At 36.2% G+C, this 12181-nt stretch overlaps 1 protein-coding gene across 1 annotated transcript; it reads left to right on the plus strand.

The window, feature by feature from the left end:
• The first annotated feature begins 1089 nt into the window (after positions 1-1089).
• On the plus strand, positions 1090-4188 carry LOC142342241 (cytochrome P450 2C16-like). The gene is made up of 2 exons (XM_075393498.1): positions 1090-1516; positions 2755-4188. Exons 1-2 carry the CDS (start codon positions 1233-1235, stop codon positions 4010-4012), a joined length of 1542 nt encoding a protein of 513 aa, XP_075249613.1. The 5' UTR covers positions 1090-1232; the 3' UTR covers positions 4013-4188.
• The last annotated feature ends 7993 nt before the right edge of the window (positions 4189-12181 follow it).

Raw genomic sequence — 12181 nt, forward strand, 5'->3', positions numbered from 1 at the left:
GGCATATTAATCATATTTTTAAGAAAAATAGTTGTCCAAAAATGAAATTACTGCTATCATCTATCAAACTTTCTTTCAAAAAGTTGCCTACTACATATTTGTTCAATTACTTGATTCTGGAAACTTAACAGAAAAGACAGTTTGCTTCATTTTTTACCAGCTTATAGAAGCTATTGAAATCGGGAGATATGCGGCATTAAGTCAATTCAATAGATATATTTTCAGAAGATCAAAAAGATCCTGCCTTATCATCTTCTGACAATTGTTTTGCAGAGCTGAAACTCGACAAACTTGGCTAAGTTGAAAAGCCCGTGTGTTTTTAAAAAATTTTTTTACACTAATTTTGTTAGGCGATGTGTTCAAATGCATACTTTTGAGGACAAAATTGGAGCACCATAAGCACGATTTGTTTTGTTTTGCATTTTCAGTTTTCACAAAAAAGGAATTCGTTTCTGGTGTCAATATGTTGATAGGTTACTGCCCTAAAAAAATTTACGCAAGCTTAAAAGGACATTTTATGCAATTCCATAATCAACCTGATTTTGAAATTTTTTGGTTACTTTGAAAATTAATCGATAGAATTTTTGGTTAAACAGTGTTTGTTTCCTTCGTTCAACAGAACCTGAAGAAAGAAATTTAATTTTTCAATTAGTTTTACTCTTTTCTTTGAGAATAAACGCATTATACACTCTTTATTGTCTTTTTTTTCTATCCAAAAAAATTGAATTATGAACTCAACAAATTTTTGTTTTATCTGTATTTTCTTAACATAAAGTTCGAAACTGCCGCTGCACTGATTTTATCAGTTTGTCTGACATTACTGGGTGAAGGTTGTGCTCCGATTTCGTATCGAATTGTGGAAAAGGAAATTGTAAAAAATCGAGTACTGAAAAATTTTGAAGGTAACCGGAAGAAAACATCAACGACATCATATATAGGAATAGTAACCAATTTGGCCATTCATTGTTTAACTATATCGCGAATTAATGAAATTCTTGTCAATTTTCAAGAGTATACTACTGCTTCCAAGTATTCATTAATAAATGCTATTACGTTAACGGTATGTGGACCTCTTCTTTGATTAACCGAAAATACGCAATCCTGCGTAATATTCTAACCAATGAAAACACATTCAATCTATCAATTCATTTGGACTCTATAACTGGACATTAACTGGACGATAACTGGACAAACATCATTGTTTGTCAACTGAGAGATATTATTAAGCAGCAATGAACCAAATTCAGAATCTTAAATCTGAAATCTACCAATCTGTGAAAGTTGCTATAGAATGTCTGAAAAACAACAGAGATCCAAAAACAGTAACAGCTGCTACAGCAGCGGCTATTTTGGCATATTTCCTGTACAGAGTAAGCAATCGAAGGAAACCCTTTCCAGTTTTGCCCGATGCATCATTGATGAAGGGACACATGGACAGCTTCAAAGGTTGCTCCAATTTTGGACAGCTACTTCAACAGTTGCACCGGAAATCTGGAGCTTCTGTGGCTTACTTCAGGTATATTTTTAACTCTCGGAACGAATTTCAAGTCTTCTTCTGTACTTCTCTAGTGAAATACACGTCTTGAATTGAAAAATCAGTACTGATAACGTCTTATCTCAAGTCTTAAAACTTGCGAAGACATGTCAAGACTTGCGCAAGACTTATGACTTGATTTTAGTCGTGTCAAGTCTAAAAAATGACATGATCAGAGCTCTGATACAGTACTGATTCAGGACTTGCAATTTCACTGAATCAGCACTGATGAAGACTTGACGTTCAATCCGGCCTCTTGATCATATTAGTAAAACAATATATATCTTGTGTAAATGCGTTTACTAAACAAACCATGAAAAGTTATATCTAAGATAATTTAGAGGACTTGCTGCAATGCCAATTTTGAAAGATCTCGGAGATCATGCTATAAGTGATGATTTTCCTGGTATTTAAATTATTAAGCCCACCATTCGTTCTATGATGATGCACGCAAATTGCAACCATTTTCAACCAAAATGTTTTAAAATTGCATGCAGATTCGATTCATTGAAAGGAATCCGGCTCATAATAAATCCGTGATTGCCTCATTAATCTTATGGGCCGTTATAAAAAATTCGGATCTTTTTAACAATCCCCCCCCCCCCTTTGCAAAGGGGGGGGGGCTGTTCTTGAATCGAATTTAAGCGAGCGATTTATTAACCAATCAGAGACGAGTAATAACTTTTCGTGTATGCTCATACTGTGTTAAAATGGATAAAATGAAATGCTCCATGCTAGGGCAATTAGCCTAATTGGAATAAAAAGCGAAAAGAATTTCCGACTGGCGGGTCGGTGCGCGTCGCGACTTCGCCGCGATAACCGACCCACGATTTCCGGATTACATCCCACAGCGCATGAGAGGCATGGCCATGAACAGCGGTCCGCAATTGCGCTTAAACTGATATTCGGCTATCTAAACTGTAGGCCAACTAATATTGTGGTAAAGTATAGCACAAAAGGGGTGGCGGTTCTCTACTAGGTACCAAGGGGGGAGGGATTGTTGAAAGGAACCAAAATTTCTAATAAGCTAACTGATGTGATCAGGGTGAATGGCCGCTTACATAAAGAAGCCTTATATCGAAAAACTGCAGCTCGTAGCCGAAGAAGATTGGCCTGTTTGTGATTTTAAAGAATCAGCCCACCCTCAACCCCCCCTCCCCTCCCGCAGTGCTGAGGTTACATAAGCACCTGTTATGTTTTCACGATTTAAATTTTTTCAGGACTTATCTAGGAGGTCAACACCGTCTAGTCTTATTCAGTCTTCAAGACTTGAAAGAAATGTTTCACATACACGGCCATGAATCCAGCGGCCGCAACATAGGAGCCCGGATTCATTCAGATCTCGGCATTGGTAGCTCACAGCACAGCGCAGTAGTTGATTCCTCTGGACCCATCTGGAAAAACAATCGTCGGGTCTTCTTGAACCACCTGCGAGTTTTCGGACGTCAAAAACAACTAAATCTGGTTCTGGACGAAGCCAAGCAACTTACAGACTATTTGGAAACATGTCCAAAAAATTACGAGCCGTCCGAACTTCTTCAAGCTGCTGTTGGAAACGTTATTGCAGCTCTGATCTTTGGATCTCGTTTTGATTATTTTGAGCCGGAAGCTCACAAAGTTTTTGACGCCATTGTTGATTTCAACACGAAGTTAGACTTGTTGCCCAGTTTTGTGTTCTATTTTTTGAAGTATGTGCCTTTGTCGAAAAAAGTAACGGCCAGAATTCGTGCTTGCTCGACTGCTCGACAATTTATCCGGAACAAAGTTAATGATCGGATCCGATCTGGGATCCAGGACCCGGCAGAAACCTTGATCGATGCCTACGCGGCTGAGTTGGGAAAAGCTGGATGGAAAAGTGATATTGACAACTTGGTTGCAGTTATAATTGAATTGTTCTTTGCTGGAACTGAAACAACATCGACTACATTGTGTTGGGTTCTGGCTTGTTTGGCTAGTCATCCGGAAATCCAAGATCGTATCGTTGAAGAGATCCAGACCGTTGCTGGCGACGCTGAGTTGACAATCCAGCATTTGCGGGACTTACAGTACACAAACGCTGTTCAAAACGAAGTCCAGAGGTTTGGGTGTATCGCTACAAACACGATTCCACATCGAATGATTGACACTGTCCAAATGGAATCCGGAAATACAGTTCAGAAAGGTGAAGTTGTGAGCGGTGCTTTGTACACAATCATGCGAGACCCGGCTCATTTCAAGTACCCAGAGGAGTTCAACCCTGGTAACTTCCTGGACGAGACTGGTACACAGTTGCAGACGATAGAAGCATTTGTGCCCTACGGGGTGGGACCCAGAGTCTGTCTGGGCCAAGTCCTCGCAGATTTGGAGGTCAAAGTGTTCATGATCGAGATAGTTCGCAAGTTCAAGGTCACATCTTCAGACCACATTGACATTCATACTCGGGTGCAAAAAATAACAAGTGCTCCTTTAGAATACAAGTACAACTTCGAACTGCGATAAAAATGGAAAGCCCACTTTGAATGGCCACCCAGTTTTCGAAGTTTTGGGAGCATCATAAATTGAAACTGGCTAAATTTTAAGCAGTTAATTTTACAGTTTCTTAATGATTCCTGTAAAATTGCACCTATCCAAAAGTCTGCTGTAAAATTTTAAAATTAAGCATATTCTCGACGTGGTTCAGTTTTTTTCTTCTGAAGTTATTCAATGCAGTCAACAAAACACCTACCTAAAAATCTAGAAGTGTTAAGTTGTTGCACTTCTACCACCTTTAAGGAATATCTTGGATGAACTTGCAAACTGGTCCGAAGATTTTTCCGAACATACTGTTATTTTTAAAGTCTTTGAAAAAGGTTTTTACAAGTTAACAACCAATGGTAAAAGCGCTTAAACTAGTTGGAAGTTCCGCATTGAGATGTTGAGTGAAACGCTTTTCTGTTGTTCAGTTTTCTTAACTTAACATAGTTTGACTGTTTCATCAAAGTTCTAATTAGTTGGGCAATGTTGGTGGGAATGCAACACACTATATTTAAACACATCACGATCTGAAAATTTTATAATGCTCTTAATGTGCTCCTGTTGATAAAAATTGTTCTAACTCCTATCTATCAGCTTTATATTATGGTACAAAAAATTATATAATCAACGTTTCAATATAATTTTTTGACTCCACCCAACCCTCATATGACATCTGCAGTAAAAAAAATTTTTCGGTCTTTTCAGAACATTTTATAAATTGCTTCAAACAAAGTCACAAATCACTTCAAGAGAAAGCGAAAAGCTTCGGAACAAGTTTCAGTATAACGGTAAATAAAGCTTTTACATTTTACATTATGGCTGAATATTATGGTTTTTTTTCCTCCAGACTAAACGAGAAATTTTTATGCACATCCTAAAAGAAAAGTGGTACCATATAGGAAAGCTCTTGAAGCGCCATTTTAAACCACCCAACTTTTATTTATTTTTGCAAGCAGTTTAGTTTTAACCAAGATTTCCTTATTGATGCCGATGATACTGGGTGGGGGCATCATTTTCGCTTGGTAATTATTTTCCAAAAAAACTTGATGTTTAAAAGTTGCACTCATCTTCTCAACCCACAGTTTTTGGGTGCCCTTTTACCTTTCGAGAAACTTAATTTATTAGGGGTCCCGTCTTTCTTTAAGATCTGTTTACAGTTGCTTCGACAGTATGTTGTCGACGAGAAGTCAAATTGGAGTAGTGATTATAATCACGCTCATGTAGTCAAAGAAGAAAAGATCGAGTGCTTTAAATGAAGGAATTTTGTTCAACTGCTTTTCCAGTGGAGCGAAAAAAAGATGCATTAATCAAAAATTTTGAGGGTGCATTTTCTTTCAAGTGTTTAAAATTGAAACCCATTTTTGTTGTTTTCTTTTGGTTTAGTAATAGATGCAAATACTTTTAGATGTTATAAATGAGTAATAATAATTCATGGTTAAATTTTTTTCAACCCCTTATAAAAGCAATAATTTTCAACAAATTTTCGTTTTTATTATTATTTTTGTGCTCTTTTGCCATTTATTTGTCCTAGATAAGTATCACTGGCTTGAGATTGAAACTTTTATGAGCGTATTTATTGATTTAAATTCAAATAAATTGAATCAATTTTTCAGGATTTATTGTTTCTGAAAAAACTTGTTTTTGGTGGTTCATTTTATTTTTTTTAATTGGTCTTCAAAGTGATAGATCTACTCATTGGTTCTTCAATAACCTAATATTCATTTTTGATCACCTCCATTCAAAGTTGACTGTTTTAACAAATAACGAGTGAATTGTTTTTGTAAGAAAATGTGAATGCATTTTTCAAAGTATTTTCTGAAAGTTTGGCGATTTAAATTTGTGAAAATAATTCTTCGAGACTGTCTGAAGACGCTTATTGTAGTCCCTTCAACTCAAATCTAAAGGTTTTTTTGACTTCGACGCCACTTCTTAGCTGAACACTTTTAAATTCACGGATTTAGGTTTTTTGGCAGCTGTTTATTTGTCATTAGGCCTAATCTCGCTGACGAGATGTCTCATTTTTCTCAAATGGAGCTTTTGGCAAATCTGAAATTACCTAATGACTTAAAAATCAAATTTACTGCTTTTATCGAATTAAACAAAAAATTGTTTTTTTTTTGAAAATGGATGAATCTTTTTTCTCCCCGATTTTCAAGTTGTTTTTTGAGGTTCTGTCACCTCGTCTCTATAATGATAAAGTCCCATTCAGTTTCTAATGAGTAGAATGATAGCTGATTTTCATATCAAACTTTGACTATTTTGACGCAACTTCTTTTCGAACAACTTGGGAACGTTTTTCAATGTTGCACCAGTTCCTAATTTTTTTTTCATATCACCTCGTTTTTTTAATGACAAGTTTTTTCAGTTTTCCTATCCGTGATTTTTGGATTTGCATAATAACTTTTTGCTTTTATCAAAGTTTACATCATTTTTGTTTTGAAAACAATTGTTGAATTTTTGATCTTGACTACTTTTCTATTTCTTTCTACGATGATTGAGCTTTGTCTACGAAATAGTAAAACGTTAATTTCTTTCGTTTTGTACCCAATTTTTTCAGCGAATTTTAAGAGGCTTTCTATCTCAGAAAGTTTGGTGATGTTTTGGGTTTTGACAGTTTTTGTATCTGTTTTGTTGTTGTGACACATTCTTCAACGACATATCTCTCTGGCTGTCTATTGAGACATATATGAGATTACATCACATTTTACTTTAATATCCATTGTTTTCAACGATTTTAACATCATTTGTTGTCAAAAAATTCAGTGGATATTGCGGTTATTGCAGTTGTTTTTGTTGTTCTGTAAACTAATGAAAGGTCTCATAAACTTTCTAATGCAACATATTTTGAGCTTACTGTTGGTTCTCCAACTCACTCAATTTTTTTTTATTTTTTTGTGTCCATTGATAACTTACTGTTTTAGCTATTTAAGCATGACCTGATTTGAACAATACGAGTGATTTTTTTTCCTTTTTGCCTGACTATAAGTTACTTTCACTATTCTTTTGCTTAATTTTCCTCAACGATAGTTCTCAGCAATTGCCTTCCAATTAAATGTGTTTATTTGGTTTTTTAATCAGCTCCAGCCATTTGCAAAATGTTTTCTTGTCTTTTACGCCATTTGTTATTGGAATAATTATAACTTTCTGCATTCTTTTTTATGACCTTTGTTACTTGTACTCCAAATTGTTTTCATCAATTGAATCAGATGTAAATCTAAATTCGGTATAATAAAAATTTTTTTAATCGATTTCAAAAATCGTTTGCGCATCTCAATGACTTTGAATCCATATATTTCAATCGAATAGTAAAAATGGTTTTTTTGTCAAAATTTTTGTTTCTTTTACTAAATTGTATTCAATACCGATCGACCCATATTGTCAGTGTTATAAGCATGGCCTTTTGAGAATATATAACTTTTCCAGCCGTGTTTGTGCGGACAAAATTGGAGATAAAAACTATTTTTTAATGAATTTTGTTATGTTTTGTTTACTTTAGAATATTTTTGGTATATGATTCGTTTATTACTAAAGGTTGTTCCATGGAGGTTTATTTATCTGCTCTATAGGTTGTTCAGTTCTAATACTTGTAGTTTAGAAGTTCTCTTTTTATATGTTGTTACTTCTTCAAACTCAAACAAAATATTGTTGCGCTTTATGCAATTTTGCTATTTTCTTTCTGACTTTTCTAAACTGGTTTATTCTGCTGTCCTTGCAGTCTTCATTCAATCTATTCAAAACACTTTCAGACAGTTCAGACACCAATTAATCAATAGTTCAATGTAATATAAGTAGACCACATATCAAAATTGTAATAAAAAATCAGCATAGGAGACCCATAAATTATTCGTTCCAGTTGTCTAAAAAATGTTGAATGTCAATAAAACTTGATTCTCTATTGTACTCGATCGTTAAGTATTTTTTTAATGAAAATCAAGGAAAGACAAGCATTCTCAATGAAATCCAATTGATGTGTCTCTGTTGATTAATGTCTTTCTTTTCTGCAATGCATTAGGAGTTTAAATAAACATCGGTTTTATTACACATCTGGTATTTTAACAATTTCTGTAGATTCTGATCATGCGCTGCTGCTGCCACTTCATTCAGCGCTAATGTTGGGACTTCCTGTGTAACGCACAGTAGTAGGCCAGCCATATTGCTGTTCTTGAAAAGAAAGCCAATGTTTAAATATTTGACCCAATTTTGGGCGAAATTGAACAAAACTCAAATAAATATATGATGAATGAATTAAATGGAACAAACGTTGTAATATTGGTTGAATTTCACAATATTTAAGCATCAATAACGCCCCAAAAATGAAATTCAAAAACCCTTCAATTAATTTTTTTCACTATCGATGTGTGTTCTGATAAAATGACATTATGAAGCCAATGTTCAAAAAAGCAAGCTGCAATAAATAATTTTGTATTCTGTAGAAACAAAATCATTTTGAGCATGCATTTATCCTAAAATTTTATTGCCCAAATTTTGGCAGTAATAACTTGAGACAAAGTTAGAAGACTTAATTTCTCTTGTGAACAGTGCTCTGGGTAATTTGAAAACCACTATTCGTCTTCTTTATCCACAATTAGCATCGAAAGGGACATTTCTGACCAACTAGGCTTCCTTTCCTTTCTGTAATTACCCGGACCTTAGTGCCATAGTATTTCAGTGCTGAAACATTGTATTCCATTTGTATATCGTCGGCCCAGTACTGTTTCAGTGTATCCTAAGAGTATGTTGCTACCTCATTATGTGCAGTCTATTCGCATAGATACTTTTTTCTGAAAATAGACTGTACATCCTGGCTTTGATTCCCATGATGTTCATAGCAAAATCATAGAAAATTGTAAAAATTTCGAAAAAAAATTTGAAAATTTGGGCGATGCTTTTTTTGAGCATGATGATGCCTTATAATCTTAAAACGTTGCAAGTAACGTATTTAGATTAGCAAAAAACCCGCCAAAACCAGTAAAAACACGCCGAAACCAGGTTATACACGCCGGGAACCAGGAAACTGCCAAATTTGGACCGAAATTGCAGATTTTTATGGTTTTTATTTCAGATTGTAATGGTTTTTTTCTTTAAATGTCTTACTTTTAGCTCCTACGGAAACAGATACAGTTATGGGCCGACGATATACATACAGAATACAAATTTTCAGGACTGATATGCAACGGGACGCTTCACAGTGAATTGTCGTTGGTTATTTAAGTTAATTCAGATTCAGTGGCCCTTTCATTCTTCATTCACCCCCCCCCCCGCCCAAGTAGAAATAAATAACGGTTATCTGTTCAACGGAAAATAAGCTCGCATTAAGACTTGATAAACTCGCGTCCGCGTCCGGGTTTTACTCGATGGTCATTAAACATGCAAAATACTGGAAAGTGGGCTTATAACGGGAAATGTAAAGCCGGTGAAATTAAAAGGATAACAAATTTGTTTCAGCACAATTACTATGGCACTAAGGTCCGGGCAATGAAATGCAATAGCCTTTCATTTGCTGATCAAAATCGGTTTCGGTCTGATCAATTCCATCGACAACAAGTTGTATTCATAACCCATCTGTTTTTATAACCCATCTTCTGACCCATATGTATTTATAACCCATCTTCTAACCCATCTGTATTTATATACCACGTGTATTTATAACCGATCCTAAAGTGCAACCCCCTCACCTATCCACCCCCCCCCCCCTCCAACCACCAAAACTAACTTTTTTAAATCACCTATTTAGTTGAAAAAGGGTGTACTATTACCTGTTGGAGGATCTCGTTCGCTCAACTTCTCCGGATCTCCGCTCCACAGAAGGTTGAACCGTCCATCAGAACAAACTGATGAAGACAGATCACAATAACCCTTAAAACGTGCGCAGGTCCACCCGGCAGGCAATTCTTAGATAATGCAGTACAGATTAAAGCGATGAAATTAAGCAAAGGGGGGAGGGGAGGAGGGGAGGATTGGGTGTGGGATGGGGGGATGGAAGATCGAGTGGTAAGGAGTGCGGGGGGTTCAGTTCAAACTCCCAGAAACAAATGCATATGCATGGCTTAGTCAGCATAGACGATAAGTTTGTGAGTGTCTTGCACATGGCTGTTGTCACACCACGTGACGAGTTAACTCAGCTTGACTCTCTATACTCCGACAAGCATTGCACATACGCCTTTCAGTATGTGTTTGTCTTCTCAGAGGGCGTTGCAACAATGAACCGAACTCTGCTAGAATGCAGCTGAAAATGTACAAATGCTTTTTCAAAATTTAATTTTCAGATTGCTATTTTATGATCGATGTCTAACTTCCGAAAAGTTTCAATTGTGCCTCAAGACATGTCAGCTGCATTGTTAAATCAACATAATCAAAGCCAGAATAACAACAATGTTGACGACAACCAGTCGCCACCAGAGGATGAGGGCAATGAAATTGTGAATTTAAAACTTCCGTTTTAAAGTGAAAAAATTTCAGTCAGGTTGCTGGACCTGGCTCCATATGAGTATGGTTTTGGGAAAATTTTTTGGGCTCCAGAGGTCTCCAAAGGAGCGATCCTCTGTTTGGATCCTTTATTTTAAAAGAAGTACTCGAATTCCAAACACAGTTAGTTATCATGCCAAGAGAAGTGTAGGGTAAAAAGAAAGGTCTCCCTGAGTTAGGGAGAAAGTATCAATTGAGGTAATTTTCGTATTAAAGTCGGTTAACATAAACGGAATTTGAACCCTCTCCGTGAGAGGCTTGCGTAATATAAGTAATGTGAAGTTTGGAATTTCCCGTAGAAATCAGTACTGATTTTATTTGCACAGTTTTCTATTTGAGATTATTAATAATTGAATTAGGTATGATGCTCTCAAATAAGGTTGTACCAATTATAATAACTTATCCGGTCTTTTTATACAATATTTTGCGTGATCGATTTGTTGTCTCACGTTTTTAAATTTTCATCCTTAAAACGGGATAAATAGGTAAAGCCCGGCGGTCATCAAGTGGCTGAATGCTACTCTCATAGAGCCGAACCAACCATAAGCCCAGCTAGCTACTACCGAAGCAAACTCACACACACATACACACACACGCACACACTCACACACACACTCACTCACACAAACAAAAACACACACGCACACTCACGTACACACTCCCACACACAAACACACACATACACTCACATACATACTTACACGTACACACACATACACGCACACATAAATACTGAGACGCAGACACACATACATCCACATACAAAAAGACGGACACACATACACACACTTACACAAACATACACACACGTATATACAAATATACACAAAGGCACACACATACACTCACACATAAACACATACACGAACAAATGCACACACATACACAAACATACACACACACATACACATACGCACACACATGCAAACCCATATTCACTCACATATGCACGAACGAATATACACAAAAATACACACATACACTCACACATGCACTCACACACTTACTTACACGTACACACACATACACGCGCACATCAATACTGACACGCAGACACACATACATCCACATACACAAAGACGCACACACATACACACACTTACACAAATATACACACACGTATATACAAATATACACAAAGGCACACACATACACTCACACATACACACACATACACGAACAAATGCACACACATACATACTTATACACAAACATACACACATATACACATAGGCACACACATACACTCACACATACATGAACGAATACACACATACACTCACACATACATGAACGAATACACACATACACTCACACATACACACATACATACACATACAAACACATACACACATAAGCACACACATACACTCAAACTTACACAAACAAACACACACATACACAAATACGCACATATACACAAACATACACACACTTATGCACATACGCACACACATGCAAACACACATTCACTCACATATACACGAACCAATATACACAAAAATACACACATACACTCACACATACACTCACACACTTACTTACACGTACACACACATACACGCACACATAAATACTGACACGCAGACACACATACAACCACATACACAAAGACGCACACACATGCACACACTTAAACAAATATACACACACATATATACAAATATACACAAAAGCACACACATACAC

Source organism: Convolutriloba macropyga, chromosome 7, assembly GCF_964194025.1.
Source record: "Convolutriloba macropyga chromosome 7, txConMacr16.3, whole genome shotgun sequence".
Classification (NCBI taxonomy): domain Eukaryota; kingdom Metazoa; phylum Xenacoelomorpha; order Acoela; family Convolutidae; genus Convolutriloba; species Convolutriloba macropyga.